This window comes from Xyrauchen texanus, chromosome 2 (assembly GCF_025860055.1).
Source record: "Xyrauchen texanus isolate HMW12.3.18 chromosome 2, RBS_HiC_50CHRs, whole genome shotgun sequence".
NCBI lineage: Eukaryota > Metazoa > Chordata > Actinopteri > Cypriniformes > Catostomidae > Xyrauchen > Xyrauchen texanus.
The window spans coordinates 17,035,034-17,059,246 of record NC_068277.1 but is presented as its reverse complement, the minus strand read 5'-3'; the positions used below and the strand labels follow the sequence as shown (position 1 = coordinate 17,059,246).

Here is a 24,213-nt window from a genome sequence, read left to right as displayed (position 1 = left end):
AAGGAGCATGGTGCCCAAACATCTACAGTATCACAGGATTTCAGATGAAGAAAATTCCCTTTTTTTAATCTATGTATCCTTTGCAAGCAATTGTTGAAATAATCTAGAGTGTCAACTACACTAGCATAGTGTATTAACACATGTAACTCAGTACTTAGTGGTATTTTTCTAAAATATACACTTTTCATTAAACACTCACTTCTTTCGAGATGACTGTTTTGCCACACATACCACACCCTGTCTTAGTATCTTTTGTGTACACTACTATAACTGCATACTGTATAAGAATAGGCGGATTCACAAAGTCTATCACAACACATACTCAAAAGCATACTCTAAATATTTGTGTACATACATAACTGTTAGTTGGCCATTGAATACTACTCTAAACAACACTGAATGGTATTATTACAGTATTTGCATGGCTGTATTTTCATTAATTTGTAGAATGGGATGGATTTACGTGAACTATTGGAACCTACAGTATGTTGCGGTTGGCGTCTATTACATTGCAGAGATAATACAGATAGACTAGCAAATTGTTATAAAGTGTAGAATAGCTTATGATTCAGAGACTGAAATGTGCTCACTTCCTTCCATGATGTAGTATGATTGGTTGAATTAGAGAAAGAGGAAGTCTGAGGCACAAGGTACAGCTATAAGTGGACACAAACGGAGAGCGAGAGTACAATGACAGTAAAGAGTTAAAGTTCACTGTGCATTATTCAGCAGTTTATCTCAAATATGTTGCTACATGTAGAACAAGATGACAAGCAAATAGACAAGAAATGTAAAGATTAGTCTCCTTATCATTTTTTTTTTTTTTTTTTTTGCAGTCATCAGCAGTCATTTTGTATATATTAATGAAAATATAATTAAAAAACAAACACTGCTTGATGCATAATCAGTCAAATATTGCCTCAGTAGTTGTAACTGCATCATTATATTGCCTCTGAGAAACACTTGCTCTGTAAAAAGTTTTAGCTGGGATCAGTGTATGAGAATGTGCGTGAAAGACCTCCACTCTCAGACTGACTATGGATTCTTATTCAGGAACAAAAACAACAACAACAACAAAATCATAGGGTGCTGTCTGTGCTTTCCACCTGAAAGACCCCTCTAAAAGTGTCAAAAGAGGGGAAATATGGCTGAAATAGAACACAAGTGAAAGAGTTTGACGTGATTGCTGTCTCACCCTCCGAGGCCTTGGGAAATGTTGCACTCACTGTATGAGGAAGATTACTGATATTGGGCTGAGAGTAAGAAATCTTTGGGGGGGAGTTTAAGGCCAAGTGAGTTGGTGCCTAGTGGGTCAATCATGTTCTTGTAGCGTTCTCCACGGTGTTTCATCAAGAATGGACCCCAGTCAGGCTGAGGAGAGCACACTAGCTTCAAGCGCTGGAGAGAGAAATATTAAGGGGTATTAAATTTATCAAAATTACTCAACTTGTGCTTGATTTACATCCTAGAAATTAAAGATGAAGTATGTAACTTTTTCAGTGTTTAAATACTTTCTTTTATCCCTACTTAATATGCAGAGACAACTATAATTAATCATTAATCATAGACCTGCCCCAACAACATTACCAATGGCTTGAGTTGGAGGTGGGTCATCTGAATGTTTAAACAACATGGGGCATATTTGGAAAGCTAAAACATTGTTTATTTTTGCAATTCCGTTCGGGGGGCACTAGTGTCACAGAAATGACATACTTCAGCTTGAATTGATTTAGAAGGAAAGGGTTATTAAAATATTGATATATTTACATATTTAATGCATGATCCCTTTAATGCATGACTTAGTTCAAATTATTAATCTGTGTATTATATTTTTATTCTCTTTTTGTAAACTGGTAGTTGATGCTTTTTTTATCAACATTAAGATTTTAGGTAAAAACTTATTTGACTCTATATGGGAAAGTGTGTATTTTAAGTGCTGTGACTTTTCACCATTTCTTTTTAAAGAACTTACTTTATTCCTTGGACACAAAAGGTGAATTATTAAAAAAGCTTCACTTGGTTTATTTTCCATTTACACCAAGTGAATAATGACTCCGGACTGTCATGCTAAAAAAAGGGACATAAACCCCATAAAACCACAGTGAAAGTAATCGGCACAACTCATACGATCATTTTGTGTGATGAACAGAATGGCATTTAAGTTGCTATTCATTCAAATGAAATAAAATCAGAAATCAAATATGGAGGCTACTTCAAACCTTATTGGTTCTCATTGCGTCTCGTAAGCAAATGTAAGGCTGCAAGAAACAATGAGGTTTGATATTATTGACGTAGCCACCATAACTGATTTCTGCACTTTATTATCGATTACTTTCACTGTGGTTTTAAATTTTGTTTGTTTTTTGTTTTTTTCAAGTTTGACAGACCAGAGTCATTATTCCCTTGCATTTTATGGCAAATAAATCCTGTGAAGAATTCTTAAAATTCCCCTTCTGTGTTTTACGGAAGAATGGAAGTCCTACTGGTTAGAAGTGTCATTTGAGTAAATAATGAAATTATTTCACCATTTTCAATCACCATTTTGCCATCACTAGTTAATTTTAAAAGATTAGCATGACAAATTTTTGGTTAGTCATTTTTACAAATATACCATCCTAAAAACTGGATAATAATTCTGAAAGAATTAGCAAATGCTGTTTAATAAATGTTTTGAGTATCGCATGCTATACCACAGGACAAATAAACTTTCCAAAAGTATTTCATGTCAGCAATTAACTGATAACATATTCATGTTGAGAGCTTTCCAATACATCTAGAAGAGGAAATAACCCATCTATCTTTCCCTTACCTCACTTAATGATCCAGGTGCAAGGTGCATCTTGATAACAAACATGATGGGAATCCATATAACAGAGCAGATGACCATAAGCCAGCCGAGTACCATGGACCAAGTTGGATACGTGTAATCCTCATATGTCATCACCTTCCATTGGTACAGACTAAGTCCCAAAATAAACTAGAGAGAGAGAGAGAGAGAGAGAGAGAGAGAGAGAGAGAGAGAGAGAGAGAGAGAGTTGGCAGTAACCAATGGCAATAGCAATTATGTATAAAGGTGTCCTTCTGTGCTGCATATGTCATTTGTCTTGCCATGCAATGGCATTGGATGTGTATCACGGTATCTACAGAAATGGCCCCATAAAACTTTTGTGAAAAATGTGTGAAATGTTCACTGTATGAATTTAAGCAGGAAAAATACTAAGTGTCTCCCCTTTTTAGATGTACACTGGCAAGAAATGTATGTGAACCCTTTGGAATTACCTTTATTTATGGATACATTTGTATTAAAATCTGGCTTGATCTTCATTTAAATAAAAATAATGAACAAACACAATCTGTTTTAACTAATGACACACAAATTATTGCATTGCTCTTGTACATATTGAATACATCATTTAAAAATTCACAGGTTGGAAAAAGTATGTGAACCCCTAGGCTAATGACATCAACAAAAGCTAATTAGAGTCAGAAGTTGGAAAACTTGTCATCCAATTAAAGAAACGAGATTGGAGGTTTGGCTTATAAAAAGCACTCAAACATTTTGAGTTTGCTATTCACAAGAAGCATCTGCTGACATGGCCCATGCCTTGCGAAAAAGAGATCTCAGAAGACATACGATCAAGAATTGTTGCTTTGCATAAAGCTGGAAAAGGTTACAAAGTTGTTCAAAGTTGTGAGACGATTTAGTACTGTGACTACTCTCCCTAGAAGTGGCTGTCCAGCCAAGATGACTCAAAGGGCACACCACAGAATGATCAATGAGATAAAAAAGATCCCTAGGGTGAACACTTAAGACTATTTGAACTGGTTAACATTTCTATTCATAAGTCTACTATACAAAAAACATTAAAAAGTCACAGTGTCCATTGCAGGACACCACGAAGGTGCTTTCCAACAAAAACATTGCGGCACGCCTGAAGTTTGACTAAGACCACCTTGATACTCCATAACGCTACTGGGACAATGTTTTGTGGACTGGGTAAACTGAAGTTGAGTTGTTTGGAAAGAACACAGAGCACTACGTATGTCTTAAAAAGGGCACCGCATACATAAAAACATCATCCCAATGGTGAAGTACGGTGGAGGGAGCATCATGATTTGGGGTTGCTTTGATGCTTCGGGGACTAGATCGCTTGCCATCATGAAGGAAAACATTAATTGCTAAATTTATCAATATATCCTACTGGATAATGTCAGGGTGGCTGTGTGCCAGCCAAAGCTCAGTAGAATCGGGTGATACAGCAGGACAATGACTCCAAACATCGAAGTAAATCCACTACAGAATGGCTTCAAAAAAATAAAATCCACCTTTTGGAGTGGCCTAGTAAGAGCACAGACCTTAACCCAACAGAGATTCTGTGGAATGTCATCAAGAGAGCCGTTCACACAAGACATCCTAAGAATATGGCTGAGCTGAAGCAGTTCTGTAATGAAGAATGGTCCAAAATTCCTTCTGAATGTTGTGCAGGTCTAATCCGCAGCTACTGGAAATGCTTGGTTTACCAGTTATTAAACTCAAGGTTTCACTTACTTTTTTCTTAATCTTAAGCAGAATCATGTTTGTATATACTTGTGATTTTGATGAAGATGAGAGCACATTTTATGACCAATCAGTGCAGAAAACCAGCTAATTTCAAAGGGTTCACATACTTTTTCCTTTCAACTGCATATTGTGTACATAGTGTGTGAATAAGCCTTAAAAGTCTGTCATGTTTAAGGCAGACATACTGTAAGAATGGTTGGTGTGACAAAGGCCCAGCAGATTCTCCAAAACTTGTTTGGCTGGAACCCAATCATCATTTCAATGTCTTCACAGAATCGTTGCAGACCTGTGCCACAAACAGACGAAAGAAAGAAAGAAAGAAAGAAAGAAAGAAAGAAAGAAAGAAAGAAAGAAAGAAAGAAAGAAATATAATTCTGAAATGTGAAATTTGCTTGGCTTATACTCATTGCTGCTTGCTGTTCTGTTTACATGGTGTTGTTGTTTTAATTATATGTACTTTTTCATTATCATTACCTAAAAATTCTGATTCCTGGGGTGCACTAAAATAAACAACTGGAGCCTAAGGATTAAAAAATGTATTAACTGTAGCAATAAACCTACCATAAATGTACGAGATTCCAATCAGTTCAAATATTGCAATGATGACCAGAGAGTAAGAGGCTGCAAATGTGTCGACCAGCTGAAGCATGTACATTCCACTCTGTAAGTGAAAACACAAACACAAACACTAACACAGTCTTTGAATAGTTATCATCATCCCGCACAAAAATAAATTCAGCCAAGTACCATTATGCATACACATCTTTAAAAATCTGCTAAAAATACATTATATCTATACATTCATCATCAGTTTCAGGGCATGTATGCTTTAACTAAACTAAAAAAAAAAACAAATCTAAATCTTCTCCAATACATTTAATTTCCCATGCATTTCTTTTGGGACCTAAACTTCTTAGACACTGGGTATTACTAGCCTCTATCATTGTGCAAATAAATAAATAAACAACCAATAAACGTATCAGTTGTTCTACACAGATATATACAGAGCATACATGAAATGTAATATTACTTGTTACTGATCTTTATCATTTTAGCCTTTATATATTTACATGTTAAAACATTGTTAAACAATTTTATTTGTTTGTATGTTAGTTTTTATTGTTTCCCAGATTATTTAATGCTTTTTAATTTCCACCTAATCCACTTTAATTAAAGAAGTGTGCTATAACTTAAAAACAGTTAAAATCCATTCATAAATGTGGTGTTGCAGCTGGGAATAAAGGTAATGTCTTACCTCGTTGATCATAGGAAAGCCCAGAACGAAAAATGACATACAGCAAACCAAAGTGAACACAGGCTTGTGCTTTCGCAGGTACTTGGGGAATTCATCAGAAACTGAGGTCACTATTGTTTCTATGGTGGCAAACTGGAGAGGAAGGAAGAGTGTGCATAAAATGTATTATAATTATTCTTTAATTGTTACTAATTAAATGTATTCTACCATACGATATAAACTGTAGATTAATTATTATGGGGAAAAAAACAAAACATACAGTACTTAAGTAATTACACCAGTGCCCTTACCATAGTATCCAGACCAAGTGTAAGCAGCATGAGGAAGAAGATAATTGCCCAGAATGGTGACAACGGCAGCCTAGTCAACGCCTCTGGGTACACCACAAATGCAATTCCTGGACCTAAAAATGGGGATATTTACAAACAAACAGTGACAATGGTCGAAACAGCAATCCAAGTATGATAAAATATACAATATAGTAACAGCTATGGCACTAAACACCTAGTTACTGTGTGTATCACTGCACGGGTGCCTTAGAAGCCAAATATTCACCTTAGTTTGCATCTCAGGGATGATTATTTTTAGCGAAAGGATGGCACTTAATGAAATTGCTGATTAATAAAATAGCCTATGAATTAAAATTTGCTTCCCTAATACCTTTAGTTCCCCTTCTGTCGCTCTCTCCACGTTGTGTCAGAGAAGCGACACTAGGGGTCTCTCTTGAGTGCCGATATTCACCTCTGGACTATGAAAAAAGGCCAATGAGAGTTGGCAACCAGTATTTGCATGTCCCGCCCCCGGACATACGGGTATTTAAGCGGCGCAAATACGGGAGTTCATTCAGAAAATTTCTTCGGAGCTGATGGTCGTGTCTGCAACTGCTGCGTGTACACACCGAGTTCCTGTTATCCCTCTGCTGCATGCTGTTGGATTCTACGGTGCACAACAGCAGCTTTCTCCTGTTTGCACGGCTGTGCATTCCTGCCCCTGGGCGCATCGACAGTGCAGATTTAAAAACTCTCATGAGTTTTTTCCCTAAAAGAGTGATTTTATTTAAAAGAGTAATTTCCTCTAAAAGAGCAAAACACAGCGGCGTTGAACGTCCTTTTAAGGACACGTCTTTATAAAGATGCCCTTCCGCCCCAGTGTTGTTTCTGGATGAGGTAGAGTGCTCTCCGCTTCCGACGGCCACAGGCGCTGTCTCGTGTGTCTGGGTAGCGATCACACCGAGGCTGCGTTTGTGGATGGTTCATGTTCTCACTGCGAGAACATGACCATGACAACGTTGCGGTCGCGGCTTGCTTACAACCGTGAGCAAGCCACTCCAGCCGCCCCCCCGTGTCGCTCCTTCTTCCCACGGGATTGAGGACGATGCGGCTGGCGATGGAGGCGATTTGGGGATGGCAGCGGGTGCAGCTCCGCCGGGTACGCCCCTCGGACCACCCGCACCCCGACACGCTCATTGATTCCCGTCCGTGCTCGAGGTAGCGGTGACTCGCCTCACAGCCAGTCGGCCGACCCTCTTGCGATGGAAGCCGGTGAGCTCGCCGCGGCATCGGAGGGCGGGTTATCTGATACTGAGGACTCCCCTGGGCTGCCGCTTTCGGGCATGCACGCCCAGGCTGAGGCCGACGCACAGATGACGAACATGCTTTCCCGGGCAGCCGACAGCATGGGCTTGGATTGGAACCCTCCATCCTCCCCACAACCATCACGGCTCGACGACTGGTTCCTGGGGTCTGGGCGCCGCTCACAGCCTCGCCCCCCCGGTCCCGTTTTTCCCGGAAGTGCATGACGAGCTGACATCTTCGTGGAGAGCACCCCTCTCCACTCGTCACATCGCCACAGGCTCGTCCGCCCTCGCCACCCTCGATGGCGGAGCGCGCCATGGGTACGAGGCGATTCCCCAGGTGGATAGGGCGGTTGCGATCCATCTATGCCCTGGTACCCCTACCACCTGGCGAGGTCGCCCCGTACTCCCTTCCTGGACCTGTAGAGCAACCTCCTCGCTGACAGCGAAGGCCTACAGCGCCACCGGACGCGCCGCTTCCGCCCTGCATGCCATGGCTCTCCTGCAGGTCCACCAAACCAAGGCGCTACGTGACATGCACGGGGGTGGCCCTGATCCCGACATGCTGCAGGAACTGCGCTCAGCGGCCGACCTCGCCCTGAGAGCGACGAAGGTCACAGCGCAAGCACTCGGGCAGGCGATGGCCACGCTAGTGGTCCAGGAACGTCAACTGTGGCTGAACATAGTCGAGATGCGTGAAGCTGACAAGACTCGCTTCCTCAACGCCCCTGTCTCCCAGTTCGGCCTCTTCGGCGACACCGTCGAGGACTTTGCCCAGCAGTTCTCCATGGTGAAGAAGCAGACGGAGGCCATCTCTCACATCATGCCTCGCCGCAAGCCTGCCGCCACGGCCCATGCCCCGTCTGCTCGCCGAGGGCGTCCTCCCGTGGCCAGAAGGCAAGCCCTTGCTCCGCCTCAACCCGGGCCCAGCTCTCAGCCCCAGCGTCGAGCAAACCGCGGGAAGCGCACGCCCCCTGTCTCACGGACCCCCTCGAGGACCCAGAAGGCTCCCAGGCGCTCCTGAGACAACGCACCCAGAGCCCAAGACGTTAGCTCCGGAGGTGGTAAGACCGCTCCGTCCCCCGGAATGCCGTTCTCACAGCACTCTGCTTTCAGGCCTCAACAGTCCTGGCTCCATGGACACGGTGTCCCCGCCTTCAGCGCCACGACTGTTCCCCAGCCGGCCGGTTCAGATGAGTCCAGAGGACGCCAACATCAGACCTCCTCCTCAGTCACGAGTTCTGCCGGGGGCGAGGAGCAAGGTAAGTGCTTTCAGTTCATTCTCAGCACCAGAGCCTCGGGACGCCACGTTGCCTCCCGACGCCGCGTTACCTGTTCCGCACCGCTGCGAAGCCCCACCGGGTACTTCCAAAAAACCTGTCCCCTTGGTGCCCCTAGCACGGAGTTCAGAGGCGTGGCTTTCACTGCCCAACCCGTCGCGCTGGCTGCACCGGACCATTCGACTCGGTTACGCAATTCAGTTTGCCAGGTCTCCGCCCCCCTTCGTGGGCGTAAATTTTTCCGCAGTACACGGCTAACATGCCCTCTCCCTGCGTGAAGAAATCGCCTCCCTTCTATTAAAGTACGCGATAGAGCCTGTCCCTCAAACCGAAACGAAGAAGGGTTTCTACAGCCCTTACTTCGTTGTACCCAAGAAAGGCGGCTGCTTACAACTGATCTTGGACCTGCGAGTTCTCAATCGGACCATGTCCAAACTCCCGTTCAAAATGCTCACCCAGAAACAAATTCTATCTGGCGTCCGGCATCTAGATTGGTTCGCAGCGGTAGACCTGAAGGACGCGTACTTCCACGTATCAATTCGCCCTCGACACCGCCCCTTCCTAAGGTTCGCGTTCGACGGCCAGGCGTATCAGTACAAAGTCCTCCCCTTCGGCCTGTCTCTGTCCCCTCGCGTCTTCACGAAAGTCGCAGAGGCAGCTCTTGCTCCGCTCCGAGAAGCCGGCATACGCATACTCAATTACCTCGATGACTGGCTCATACTGGCCCACTCCCAAGAGTTACTGTGCGCACACAGAGACCAGGTGCTCAGCCACCTCAGCCGTTTGGGGTTTCAGGTCAACTGGGAAAAGAGCAAGCTCTCCCCGGTCCAGAGCATCTCTTTTCTCGGTCTGGAGTTAGACTCAGTCCCAATGACAGCACGTCTCTCCAACGAGCGTGCTCAGTCAGTGCTGAAATGCCTCGCTTCCTTCAAGCCAGGCGCCATGGTCCCGCTAAAACGTTTCCAAAAGCTCCTGGGGCATATGGCATCCTCCGCGGCGGCTGCGCCACTGGGGTTGATGCATATGAGACCACTTCAGCACTGGCTCCGGACTCGAGTCCCGAGATGAGCATGGCGCTGTGGCACGCACAACATAAAATTTATCTCTGCCTGCCGCCAAACCTTCAAACCCTGGACAGACCTCTGCTTCCTAAGGGCAGGAGTACCCTTGCAGCAGGTGTCCCGACGCGTTCTGGTCACAACCGACGCCTCCAAATTGGGTTGGGGCACCGTATGCAATGGGCGCGCAGCCGCAGGCCGGTGGAACCGAGGCCGCTGCGCTGGCACATCAACTGCCTAGAGCTGCTGGCTGTTTTTCTGGCCCTGCAGAAGTTTCTCCCGTTAATTCGGAACAAACACGTCCTAGTCAGGACAGACAGCACCACGGTCGTAGCCTACATAAACCGCCAAGGCGGAGTACGCTCCCTCCACATGTCACAGCTCGCCCGTCGTCTCCTCCTTTGGAGTCAGCAGCAACTCAAGTCACTGCGCGCCACTCACATCCCCGGCAACCTCAATGTGATAGCGGACGCGCTGTCAAGACAAAGCTTGCCCGGTGGAGAGTGGAGGCTCCACCCCCAGTCGGTCCAGCTGATTTGGGACCGGTTCGGCAAGGCTCAGGTAGACCTGTTTGCCTCCCAAGAAACCTCCCACTGCCCGCTCTGGTATGCCCGGACAGAGGCTCCCCTCGGGGCAGACGCGTTGGCACACAGCTGGCCTGCGGGGCTGTGCAAGTACGCATTCCCCCCAGTGAGCCTTCTTGCACAGGTGCTATGCAAGGTCAGGGAGGACGAGGAGCAAGTCATTCTGGTAGCCCCTTACTGGCCTACCCGGACTTGGTTTTCGGACCTCACACTCCTCACGACAGCCCCTCCCTGGCGGATTCCCCTGAGGAAGGACCTTCTTTCTCAGGGACGGGGCATGCTCTGGCACCCGCACCCAGACCTCTGGAACCTCCGGATGCGGAAGATCTAGCCGGCCTACCACCGACCGTCATAGATACAATCAACCGAGCCCCCTCTACCAGGCATCTTTACGCTCTAAAGTGGCGTCTGTTCACGGACTGGTGTTCTTCCCGAGCCGAAGACCCGCAGAAGTGCGCAGTTAGGTCAGTGCTCGTGTTTCTTCAGGAGAGGCTGGAGAGGAGGCTGTCCCCCTCCACCCTCAAGGTGTATGTCGCCGCTATCGCGGCCCACCACGACATGGTAGACGGCAAGTCTCTTGGTAAGCACAACTTAATCGTCAGGTTCCTAAAAGGTGCCCGGAGGATAACTCCCTCCCGGCCTAACCTGTTCCCCTCCTGGGATCTCTCGGTCGTCCTTATGGGCCTCCAGAGACCCCCACTTCAAGCCGCTTGACTCAGCTGGACTCAGGGCCCTCTCTCTCAAGACTGTCCTGCTGATCGTGCTCGCTTCCATCAAGAGGGCCGGGGACCTGCATGCGTTCTCTGTTAGCGACGCTTGCCTGGAGTTCGGTCCGGCAGATACTTTCGTGATCCTAAGACCGCGACCGGGCTATGTGTCCAAGGTTCCTACCACGCCCTTCAGGGATCAGGTAGTGAACCTGCAAGTGCTGCCCCGGGAGGAGGCAGACCCAGCCCTTTCACTGCTGTGTCCAGTACGTGCTTTACGTATTTATCTGGACCGCACACAGAGCACCAGACGCTCTGAGCAGCTCTTTGTCTGCTTTGGGGGACAGCAGAAAGGGAATGCTGTCTCCAAGCAGAGACTCACCCACTGGGTTGTCGACACCATTTCCCTGGCTTATCACACCCAGGCTGTGCCCCCCCCATTCGGGTCCGAGCTCACTCCACCAGGAGTGTTGCGTCCTCATGGGCACTGGCTAGGTGCACTGCCCTAGCAGACATTTGTAGAGCAGCGGGCTGGGCAACACCTAACACTTTTGCGAGATTCTACAATCTCCGAGTTGAGTCAGTATCGTCCCATGTTCTCTCAGGTACCGAGCCAGTAGAACTCGGTGGCACGCCCACGATCTGACCAGGTGAATCGCTTGCACCTAGCGCCCTTCCCCCTAACCAGGGGAAACAGTGCGCCTTCATTCCCAGGAGATCTCAGGTTTGGGACACTGGTCGATTCCTCCCTAGCCCTCGTGGGTCGCAGTTCAGCGGAGGAACTCGCTGACCCAAGCCACTGCGGGTACCATAAGCTACCCTGTACTGGTATAGGTGCTCCACAGGTAAGGCCTCCTTCGGACTCCCCCTGTGTGTAACACCACGGTTCTGTCCCCTCTGGCGAGCTGACTCCCGTGTTTCCCTTAGGCAGTCATGGCTGCCTCGGCTGCTGTGCTGTATGTTCCCCCCTCTATAGGCTGGATCCACCACCGCACCAACTTTTCCACATAGGCCCTAAGCAGGCCTCTGATGGTTTTGCCACTTAAACTTGCCTCCCCTCTCGGGTAGGCGTGGCCTCCGCAGGGTCTTCCCCGCCCTGAATAAGGGCTAAGACCCCCTTCCCTCAATGTGTGTAAGGGCCCCGGCCTAAGTTGCTCTATGAAACATAGAGAGAAAAGAGGCCCGGCCAGGCTTGGCCCGTTCCCAGGTTGGCGGCCAGCACCTTGTTCCCCTCCAGGGTAACGATAAGGAATCCTGATGGCTTAAATGGGGCATTGGGGAAGGGTACGTGCAGCCTGATACAGTTGGTCGTCCTGCACGTAAGAATACCTGCTCGCTCCTGTATCAGCAGTTCACGTACACGGCTCAGCGCATGGCGCTTTTATAAGTGAACCCCTAGTGTCGCTTCTCTGACACAACGTGGAGAGAGCGACAGAAGGGGAACGTCTAGGTTACGTATGTAACCTCCGTTCCCTGATGGAGGGAACGAGACGTTGTGTCTCCTCTGCCACGTCGCTGAGCCGAGCCACTGTTGTGGCCGGACCATTTCCGGCTCCTCAGAAAAATCCTGAATGAACTCCCGTATTTGTGCCGCTTAAATACCCGTATGTCCGGGGGCGGGACATGCAAATACTGGTTGCCAACTCTCATTGGCCTTTTTTCATAGTCCAGAGGTGAATATAGGCGCTCAAGAGAGACCCCTAGTGTCGCTTCTCTGACACAACGTCTCGTTCCCTCCATCAGGGAACGGAGGTTACATACGTAACCTAGACGATTTTTTTTTGTATGCAGTTATGATTTTATAAAAGCAATAGGCAATTAAGGTTGTAAATATAGTAATGGAAAAAGGGGTTCTAACAACACTCTTTAGTGGTGACTATTCACAATACAGCATGGCCTCTTGTAGTTTAGCTTAATTATAGAGATTTATATAGAGTTTCCCCAAACAACCAATAAACCCCACCAGGTAATTTAATAGTTTACTAAACAACTAGCTACAAAAACAAATACACATACACACATGCATATACAGTGGAAAGAAAGGTACGTGAACCCTTTGGAATTAGCTGGTTTTCTGCATTCGTCATAATATGTGTATATATATTATAAGTCACAAGTATATACAAACAACAATGTGCTTAAGCTAACAACACACAAACAATTATAATCTTTCATGTTTTCATTATAAAAATCCCATTAAAATATCACAGTGTTGTGGAAAAAGTAAGTGAACCCTTGCATTTGATAACTGGTCAATGCTCCTTTGGCAACAATAACCTTAACAAATAGTTTCCGGTAGCTGCAGATTAGACCTGCACAACATTCAGAAGTAATTTTGGACCGTTCTTCCTTACAGAACTGCTTCAGCTCAGCCATATTCTTAGGATGTCTGGTGTGAACAGCTCTCCCATTGCAGCAAAGCAGCCCCAAATCATGATGCTCCCTCCACCGTACTTCACCGTTGCGTATGTTTTTATATTGGTATGCAGTGCCCTTTTTATGCCATACGTAGTGTTGCATGTTCTTCCCAAACAATTCAACCTTAGTTTCATCAGTCTAGAAAACATTGTTCTAGTTGTATTGTGGAGAGTCAAGGTGGTCTTTGGCAAACTTCAGGTGCGCAGCAATGTTTTGTTGGAAAGCAGCAGCTTCCTTCATGGTGTCCTGTCATGGACACCATGCCTGTTTAATGTTTTCCATACAGTAGTCTCATGAACAGAGATGTTAACCAGTACCAATGATTCCTTCAAGTCTTTAGCTGTCACTCTATGGTTCTTTTTACCTCATTGAGCATTCTGCTGTGTGCCCTTTGATTCATCTTGGCTGGATGGCCATGTCTAGGGAGAGTAGCCACAGTACTAAATCATCACCATTTATAGACAATTTGTCTAACTCTGGACAGATTAATATCTAAGCTCTTCAAGATGACTTTGTGACCCCTTCCATCTTTATGTAAAGCAAGAATTCTTGATCGTAGGTTTTCCGAGATCTTTTTTTTTTTTTTTTTTTTGCGAGGCATAGTCCACGTCAGCAGATTCTTCTTGTGAATAGCAAACTCAAAATGTTTGAGTGCTTTTTATAAGTCAAAGTAGCTCTAAACAACACCTCCAATCTGGTTTCATTAACTGGATGCCAGGCTTGCTAACTCCTGGCATTAATTCAAAATAATTTTGTTGATGTCATTCGCCTAGAGGTTCACCTACTTTTTCCACAGCACTGTGAATGTTTAACGGGATGTGTTTAATAAAGACGTGAAATATTATTGCTTGTGTGTCGCTAGCTTAAGCACATTGTTGTTTGTCTATACTTGTTTATACATCATATCCTTTGATGAAGATGAGATCACTTTTATGGCCAATTATGCAGAAAACCAGCTAATTCCGAAGGGTTCAGATATTTTTCTTGCCACTGTACACACACACACACACACACACACACACACACACACACACACACACACACACACACACACATGTTGGTCTACCTATCATTATGAGGACTTTCCATAGACATAATGACTTTTATACTGTACAAACTATAGATTCTAACCTCTAAACCTAACACAACCCCTAAACCTAATCATCACAGAAAACTTTCTGCATTTTTACATTTTCAATAAATCATTGTTTAGTATGATTTTTAAGCGATTTGAATTATGGGGACACTAGAAATGTCCTCATAAATCACATTTATAGCATAATACCCTTGTAATTACTAATTTGTAACTTACAAAATTGTCCTCGTAAATCACAAAAACACGCCACACACACACACACACACGTTGGTCTACCTATCATTATGAGGACTTTCCATAGACTTAATGATTTTTATATTGCACAAACTATAGATTCTATCCCCTAAACCTAACACAACCCCTAAACCTAACCCTCACAGAAAACTTTCTGCATTTCACACACACACACACACACACACACGCACACACACAAACACACACACGTACCTTCATCTGCCACACTCTCAATTGGGACTTTGAGCTCATGAGCCATGAAGCCAATAACTGAAAAAATTACAAAACCAGCAAAAATACTGGTGGCACTGTTAGTACACGTCACAATGAGAGTGTCCCTGCAAAGCAAAAAACAAACAAAGCACACACACACCATTAAGAAACAGAGCACATGAGATAAACTTATATAATAATAATAAATAATAATAACAATTATAAAAAAAAAATTGGTAAGATGTGTCTATTGTTTGTGCACAATCTCTTACACGCATCCTAGACTTGTGGTACTAAAATTAATATGAAATAATAGTTACCCTCTTTTTGTTGGTTAGTCAGTAAAGAGTTCTTAAATTATTAGTACAACTAAATTAGTAGTAACTCCTTGAAATGATGCAGGAAGTGACCACGCTGGTTACCTGTAGCAGTTGTTATGGAACTTATTGTAGGATGACAAGGTTATAAGACCACCCCATGCAGCTGACAGAGAGAAGAAAATCTGTGTAGCAGCATCCTTCCACACCTAGGGATAACGGTGAATGAGGAAAAAAGCAAACAGATAGATTCACAGATGAAAAAGAACTGAATCTGGAGGAGAATATATAAAATATAATAACTTAAATAATAAATATATACTTCTATTACCTTGGCATCATTGAGTTTTTCCCATTTGGGTGTTATGAAGTAAAGGATGCCAGAGCCTGCTCCAGGCAGAGTGACCCCTCTGATCAACAGAATGACCAAAACCACATAGGGGAAAGTGGCAGTGAAATACACCACCTGAGAACAAGGTGCATATCAGAGGAAATTTAAGTACAAAAGTTTGTAAAAGACTGCTACAGTTTGTTTATAACCAAAACCATTTTGAAAACCCAACAAGCAAAAACACACAAGATACTCTATGAAAAAGGATAGTCACTCAAACTGATTATTGTCTTCAAAAATCTAAGTTTCAGTTAGACACTTGCAATGGAAGTGAAAGTGAAATTGAAGTATAAAATTATAAGCTTCACATTTATGCCCCTATTATTTTTAACTTTTAACACGAGAATTAGATACATCTCTATTAATGTACATACTTGATTTAATTTTTTTAACCTGATGCAATTTTTTCAGGGTTAAAATACAGCCTGATCTCATGAAAATTATGTGACTGTGGCAACATTTTTGCAAAATAAAATTACATGGTTCATTTCACAGATCACTGTGTCCAAGGTGAAATGTCCACTCCCAAAAAGATTAGGTTTTTAAGGTTAATGCTCTGTGGCATTTTAAAATAAACAAGAACTCCCCCCCCCCCCAACCTAAACATAACCAACATTGTCATAGAAAGCAAATGTGTGATTAAAACAGCCTGGTCTCATGAAATTTATGTGAGCATTGCAAAATTTTAGCAAAACAGGTTTGGCTGCACTTTTCAAGTGAAATGTCAAGCAGGGGGTGCCGAAAACCGAGCGAAATGAGGTTGTAATCAGATGAGGGTTTTTAAAGTGAATTTTAGATTGAGGTTTTAATAAAACCTTTAATCCAACCAAAAACTTGACCAATAGTGTCTGAAAAGAGAAATGAGTGTTTAACAAAACAGACATCCTTACCCTTAACCAACACCTAACCTTAACCAATTGTGTTTTAAAATTAAGCAACCACTATAATTTATGTCCCTTCTATCTCTTTGTCATGTCAAGTGTCTGCATGAGTTCTTGTCTGGTTTTGAACCACCGTCCTCCAAAGTCCAACGCTCTATGAGGTGAGTTACCACACAAGCTAATCATATTGGAAAAAATGTATTTATGTAGGTGGGTCTGTAATACAAGCATTAAAATGTATAATTTTTCAAAAGATGCGTTAGAGTAAAAGTGTCTCAATATCATAACTTAGCAGGTTCTGAGAAATAGAAAAATAAGTGTTTATAAAGTCATAATCAGGCATTGAAGTCATGATTTGAGTGAAAGTGAATAAAACAACTAGAGTGTTAGCAATTCTAGTGTTCATTTCACCTGCAATCTACAGGGAATTGAACCTGGATACACATATAACAAGTTTTGCAAAATGTGTATATAATCACATTTTCACTATGATACCAGGTTGGATTGCATGCTTTGCTGGACTCGTACCCCAATCTTTCACGTTTAAGGTCCAATCACTCGGGTGGCTATCAGTTGAGCTCTGGTGCAACTTAGTCTCATTGGAATAAGCTTGTAAATGGAGTTGGTTAAGTAGAATGTCGTATTTCAAATACCGAATTATAGTAAGTGTTTTGATATAAAATCGCATTGTGTTAGAAACAGAGCAATAAATCAGTGTTTATGAACTGTTAATCTGCTGTTTTACTTGTTATTTGTGAATAAGTGAATATAAATTTTTGTTGCGCCTCTAGTGTTTATTTCACCAGAAAACTGCTGTGATACATAGAACGAGACATGTAAAACTCATTTTGCGAAAGATTTAGTTATAATAACTAGGTTGCATAAGATTTTCTCTTAGTTTAATATGCAGAACGAGCTCAAATTTAGCCATGCATAAGTTTCCCTGTGACCCCGTCCTAAATGGCACACTTAAATGTGTACTTGCAGACTCGTGGCCTTCACTGAGTGTTCCTGAGAAGTCCATGAGGCAGTAGGGTGTCCCATTCGACATTTTAGCGCTCAAAAGGGTGCTCACAAGCAGCCCATTTGCGCCCTCAATGCGCCCTTCAACTAATCCTCTTGACCAATCACAGTGGACTGGATTTTCCGTGCCAGAGGAAAAAACATGGCAGACAAGGCAATGTCAATAAAGTTGGTATGAAGTATCACTTTTAGTCTAATGTTTATAACTGGCTCAAAACTTTGTTTATTCAGTTTTCCATTGATGCGATTACTCCTATTTAATTTTTATTAAATACACTTTTTTTCTGGAGGAAGTTTTGCATTCTTAAAAGTAAGTAATCTAAAACTAAACATTTGTTATGGTTTTTTCAAAGAGGATTTAAATTTTATTGTGTGTCTGTAACATATTAAGATATAAGGGAGTAGCCTACTGTCCTGTACAATACAATTCTTTATTAAATTATCTAATGCTTTATGAGTTAGTTTAAAGTGTGTTCATTCACCTTTTTTTATCAAATAATAATGTATAAAACTCTGTGTATATGAAGAACATAATGTATAATAAAAAAAGCATCATCTTATTGAAGTCTTGAATTCTGTGCAAAATCTCCACTTTAATCAATCATGCAACCTCATGGACTTGCTAACTAGCGCCCTATCGGTTTTCACTCGCTTACGTCACCAAAGTCTGGTCTCAGAGGAGGACTGCAAGGGTTTAGGGTGGCATTTGGGACAGGGCCTGTGACTATCAAACATTTCTCTGTAGCATCCTGACCAGCCCACAGCGCCACTGTCTCAACCAATGGTGTGAGTTTAGGGCGGGACTATCTGTTTATTCAACAAATAGCACACAGGGGGAGCATTCAAGACAGATGTTTAAAAACAATCACTATATTTGCTATTTTACACACATTAGCTTTACACTCAGAATAGGAGAAAACACAGCCATATATGTTACTACAAATACATTTTAAACATTGCAACTACATATGACTGTACAGTAGTGTCCAAGCATTACAAATCTGCTGAAAGAAATACAGAGAACTTTGCATTAGATCAATAATAGGCCAAATAATGGCTCTTAATTTAGTTACTGTAAATAAAGTAGGGAGGAGAAGGGAAAACAGTCAACCTGTCTTCTTACCTTCCCTGAGGACTTGATCCCTTTAGCCAAAGAGGCATAGACGATAAGCCATGCCAAAAAAAGGCAAGCTGCCAAGGGCCAACGAATGTCCCCTGGGTATTCAATACCCTTGGAAATGTGCAACACATTATACCTGTAAAAACAAAAACACAGTTATTGCCATTCTATTATTCTGCAAAATGACAAATAAAACACTGTGATAGATAAATATGTTGTCAAAGTTACCCAAACTGATAAATAGAGAAGAAAACTTACTTGAAATACTCCTCACTTGGGCTGACATAAGTTTTGTTATCCGCTGTGACATTCAACAGTTTACTTAAATTCCCAACAGCATTTGCAGATAAACAGAATGTAGTGTTCTTGATAGATGTGATGTTTCTGTCCCTTAGTATACACGAATCTGGCCAGAAAGGAAATATGACTTATGAATATGAATATGAACTTGGAATGAACTTTAAATATGTCTGTTTTTACCAGTGTCATTCGCTGTCTTATAGCAAAACATTTGAAACCTAATCTAAGATATTGCACACACAAACCAAGCCGTTACCACCATAGACATGATTGAGGTCAATGCACATGCTCCCAATATTTTGATTAGATTAGTTGTTGATCAGTATGGGTTTTTCAAAAGCCGATACTTAAAACTGAGTGCAACCATATTTAGATGGTTATACCCTTGCACACAACTGCAAAACTAACTGTATACATTGTATGCTTAAGTCACGATATAGTGGCGCTACTCAAACCAGCCACGGGGTGGCAATGCATCTCACTGCGGCACTGCACCAACTATTACAGTAAATTTGTCAAGCAAGCAGATTTTCTGCTGAATTCACCAAAAGCACGTCATCTGAAATTGCGTTTTTAAACGTGATAAAACGTAAACATTTTCAAAAAATGTAATTGCATACGTAAGGATACCTTGGAGTTCTTTATCCAAAATATTTTAGCATTTTTTCTGTTTCCTTTTTTTTTTTTTTTTTTAAATAAAGCTCACACGACATAGCTCACTATTTGCAAGTGTCTGTGTGGGAAATGAACTCTTATAACAAAAGTCTATTACTGACAAAATTATGTCAAGTCATCAAATGAGAAGTTGTGGTGTAATTAGAATAAAAATTATAACTTGCGTAGGGTATAGGTAGAGAGAGCATGATCACACAGACTATCCTAAATTGAGTGGCATAGGCTACTTAAGTCGTGAAATACAGATTGCGCATTGCGCATTTTAGGTAGAAAAAGTAGGGATTGGGGGGAGGGGGGTTGGATACACATAAAAGAGAGAGAGAGCCTCTCATCCTTACCCAAAAGCAGCATGTCTTTGTCTTTGCATTCGATGGTGTTCCATTCATTTTTACACGTGGCCCATGGCAGTATGCCCTTCAACGAAGCGAACAGGTAGTACAATGTCCAGCACATAATAATATTATAGTATATGGCTATCAAGACAGATATTATCAACATGGCAATCCCGCAACCTATAATAACAAAATAAAACCAGATAATAGAAATTACACTTAAAGCAGACGAGAAGTCGATTACCATTTCACTGGAGATAAACTACAACAACTATTAGGCTACATCTGATCATCAGTCTGTTGTAATTAATAAAGTAATTTACCTTGTAGAGCCGGAATTGCTTTCCATACAGACACCGGTCCTTGACTGGCGAACTGACCCAACGACACTTCCAGCAAAAATATAGGTATACCGGCGAGGCCTAACATGATCAGGTAAGGTATCAAAAACGCACCTACAAAAGAGAAAGCGGCTACTGTTTAAAGAGTCATAAACTGCGCATCCTAAAACTTATTCTGAAGTTGCACTATAAACTCCTGTGCACAGAAATTTTGCGAAGTTTATTATCGCATAATTAACCTTAAAATATGGCATTGCTAAATTGTATATATATATATAGCCTATATTAATGTATAATAATAATGGGTAATAATAATAATAATCTAATTATAGGCTGATTTTGTTGTCATTTCAATTCCAGTATAATGTAATTTAGCGCAATCATAAAAAGAAATTTAAATTCGTTCAAATTTAATGTATTTTTTATTGTCATTCATTAATGACAGAAAAAAAAAAACAGTTTTAACAGCGTTTAACGAAAGTATAAAGGCTATGTGAGTATTACTTATAATTGAAAAAAGAAAATTATTTACAACTTTGAAGCTACGCATTTTCAATTAGAAATATATGTTTTTCTTTTTCAATTAAACATATATATTTTATTCTTTAGTTCTAGTGTTCTGTGATTATGATGAGGCCATAAAGTTTTCTTCTTCTTTTTTTTTTCCTCACCTCCACCATTCTGGAATGCAAGATATGGGAATCTCCACACATTTCCCAACCCCACGGCATAGCCCACCATGGAAAGAATAAAATCCATTTTGTTGGTCCAGTTTCCCCGGGCTTTATTCTCGTCTCCTCCCGCATCATCATCGTCATCCTGGAGGAACAGTCCATTACAGACCACTCTATTTTAATTATTTTCATTCATTCATTCATTTAAGATTTATCAACGATCCATTCTATTGTCCGATTACGGGACATCAAGAAATATAGAGGTATGCATCACTTATCGGGGGAAAATAGGTTACACAAACACTTCCCTGATAACTTTTTTGTTCTTTTCCCGTGACCTATGGTAATAGAGGGATCCCAAAGGGAATTGTGCCAGAAACAAATTCTTATGTAACACATTATCCTGCATCACAACCATCCACCAGAAGCAATCTCTGGGGACAATGAGCCTCACGATTCAGTTCCCCCAGTAAACATCCCAAACTGATCAGATTCATTTCAAATTACTTTCGTTAAATCATAGAAACAAGACTCTGATCTGGGGACTTTGTTTCCAGGACAATGCAGTATCCTAATCACTACTTGTCACATCCTCTTCCCCTACCTAATTGTGAAAACTTTCGTAATTACTGACTTGTCAGAAATAATCACTATCAGTGAAAGACCAAATGGGTTCAAATCTTCCAAGATTGGAAACAGATTTCGTTTCACTTTTCTCTTTTGAGTGACTAAAGAACAATGTCCTAACTGTCCAAATCACTTTAAAATTAATCCTAAAACATGGGTCGAAATTGTATTAGGCTAGCCTACATATGACAGCAGTCGGTCTCCAGTTTTACCTCCTGAAGCACATTATTCAGAACCAAAGCGATACTATAAGCCTATATATATATATATATATATATATATATATATATATATATATATATATATATATATATATATATATATATATATATATATATAAACAAAGTAAAAACCTTAGGTTGACTAGCATATTGGTTTAATTATACTGAAATATATTTTACATTTTGTCTTCTTTTTACGACAAATCCAACAAGCTTTAATGTCAAATACAGGTCTCAAGGCCAACATTTAAATGATAGGTTAACGAACAGAAGCTGAAGCTCCATTATAAAAGGTCCTTAAGTTCAATAATGTAACTATACCAATTTGAACAAAGCACCACAACCGTCCTCCAGACAGATACACTTCGGATGACCCAGCTATTGCGTTTGATCAAGACTCTCCCCGTTTGAAAGCGTAACACCAAGGGGTGATTGGCTGACTCGACCGGAATTGAAACGTTCATTTGTAACCACTTACCCCGGTCAACGTGCCAGGCAGAACAGATGTATTGCCATCTGTACCCAATATGATGGTGGTCTGGCTCATAGAGGTCCAGTCACCAGTGGTGTTATTATGCTCCGCCGCGATCCTTACAGCGCCTTGGTTATTGGACATCACGCCCGACGTGGCTTTACCGTGTGTAGCGGTCGAACCATCCATTTGACCGGTGGAATCCTTGCGCACAGCAGAGTTCACGGAATCAAACGTTGGTCCAGGCGCGGCGTTTTTAAACGTTCCATATGCTTTACTGGCTTCCATTTCGCACGGTTTATTTTCCGAAGGACAAAAAGTTTTCCGTTCGTTTGTGGACGGCGGCTGGGGTACCGGGTGGCCGTTCTCAGGTTTGTTATTAGTTGTAGCTCCAACCGCTGCCCCCGACTGCTGGGGCGGAATACTGTTTGACGGCTGTCTCAACATTTCTCCGTGCTCAAAATCCTGCAACGTTAAATTGTTAAATACAAATTAGACACGAACAGAACAGTAAACATGCTCACTGCAGTCAGTTATCCAGTATATTTTCCACACTCAGACATTATGTGGATAAACCTACCAGTAGGAAGAAAACAAAATCAAACTAGCATTCTATAACTTCTGAAACAGGGTTTCAGCTATATTCAAGATCGTTTCTGGACATATCTGCTCCACTTCTTTGATTTTCAGCTCACGGATGGTCGCTGTTTGGTTCTTGCTTTTACCATTAGAGAAAGGTTCTTTAATTTTACGCCTCATTTCCCTCCTGTCATTCAACCCGGCACATCCCCTGGTTTTATGGGCAATAGACAAGCTGCCGGGTAAGGCCGAGGCTCTTTCCCCCTGCGGCAGGCACCAGTTCCAGTATAAGTGTGCAATGCAAACCCGGGTGACAACATGCAACATTACACCAACAATTACACTGCACCATAGGAGAACTCCGAACGGCGAAACGTTAAAATATACTGGGTTATAATTATACACAAGAGATTAAAAATACAGTTTCACTGCAACTGTATAATCTTGGCTATTATTAAAAATGTGTTACAATAACGTAATATAAAAAGCAACCAAATCAAAATATCATCAAGTTATAAACTAATTACATTCTTATAAACGGTAATTATATAGGCTACATATATATATATATATATATATATATATATATATATATATATATATATATATATATATATATATATATATATATATATATATATATATATATATGTATGTATGAATGTATGTCTTTATGTATGTAGCCTATGTATGCATGCATGCATGTTACAAGTGAAGCTAAGTACGCAATGCAACGAAGGTTCCCCTGGAAAAAAAAAAAAAAAAAAAAGTTAAAAGCATGCCACAAAGTTTCAGCACCGTGGATAGCGACTTGTCTGTCGATTCGCGCACTTTTAAAAAACACTTTGTGTTGCCATGATAATTGGACTGTTCTAAATAATTTCAAAACCGTTCTTAGCAAGAACGACAAAGCATAAAGTAATGAATGTGCTCTACTTACCATTCGTGCAGAGTCAACAAATGAGGGTTAATAGCAGAAAACAGCTGTAGAGGCGGCAGGCAGACTGAATTTGGCTGCGCAAAGTGCAAAGCTTCCTATATCTCCGTAGGAAATATCGGGTTTGCGTCAGTGCAGGGCAAGGTACCCTTCGCATGACATTTTCTTGATAATAGGGGTTTGATAAATCATTGGCCTTGAATTCTGATTTTTAAAGGGGCAACAAGCGAAGACGTGAGCTCGTGACACACACAAGGCAGCGCGAGACTACGTTTTGGGACGGACTGGCTCGTGACTGATTAATAAACTTGTCCCCCAGGACTATGTAAAGATGTTCATCTGAC

At 42.1% G+C, this 24,213-nt stretch overlaps 1 protein-coding gene across 1 annotated transcript; it reads right to left on the bottom strand.

The window, feature by feature from the left end:
* Positions 1–1,239: 1,239 nt before the first annotated feature.
* On the bottom strand, positions 1,240–23,112 carry LOC127652935 (sodium- and chloride-dependent glycine transporter 2-like). The gene is made up of 16 exons (XM_052139401.1): positions 23,029–23,112; positions 22,360–22,818; positions 21,031–21,178; positions 20,342–20,473; positions 20,025–20,198; positions 18,970–19,117; positions 18,715–18,847; positions 15,628–15,762; positions 15,402–15,505; positions 14,980–15,104; positions 6,107–6,219; positions 5,817–5,948; positions 5,123–5,222; positions 4,747–4,847; positions 2,810–2,977; positions 1,240–1,398 (listed from the first exon to the last, which is right to left on the bottom strand). The coding sequence occupies exons 1-16, from the start codon at positions 23,110–23,112 to the stop codon at positions 1,240–1,242; spliced, it is 2,415 nt and encodes an 804-aa protein (XP_051995361.1).
* Positions 23,113–24,213: the final 1,101 nt, after the last annotated feature.

Excerpts from the sequence above, each read along its gene's own strand:
- LOC127652935 (XM_052139401.1), bottom strand. The coding sequence starts at position 23,112 with ATGAGGCGTAAAATTAAAGAACCTTTCTCTAATGGTAAAAGCAAGAAC. Across the intron at positions 21,179-22,359 it reads TGCCTGGCACGTTGACCGGG|GATGACGATGATGATGCGGG; the intron begins GTAAGTGGTTAC and ends CTGTTCCTCCAG. Across the intron at positions 5,223-5,816 it reads GCTTTCCTATGATCAACGAG|AGTGGAATGTACATGCTTCA; the intron begins GTAAGACATTAC and ends TTTCACTTACAG.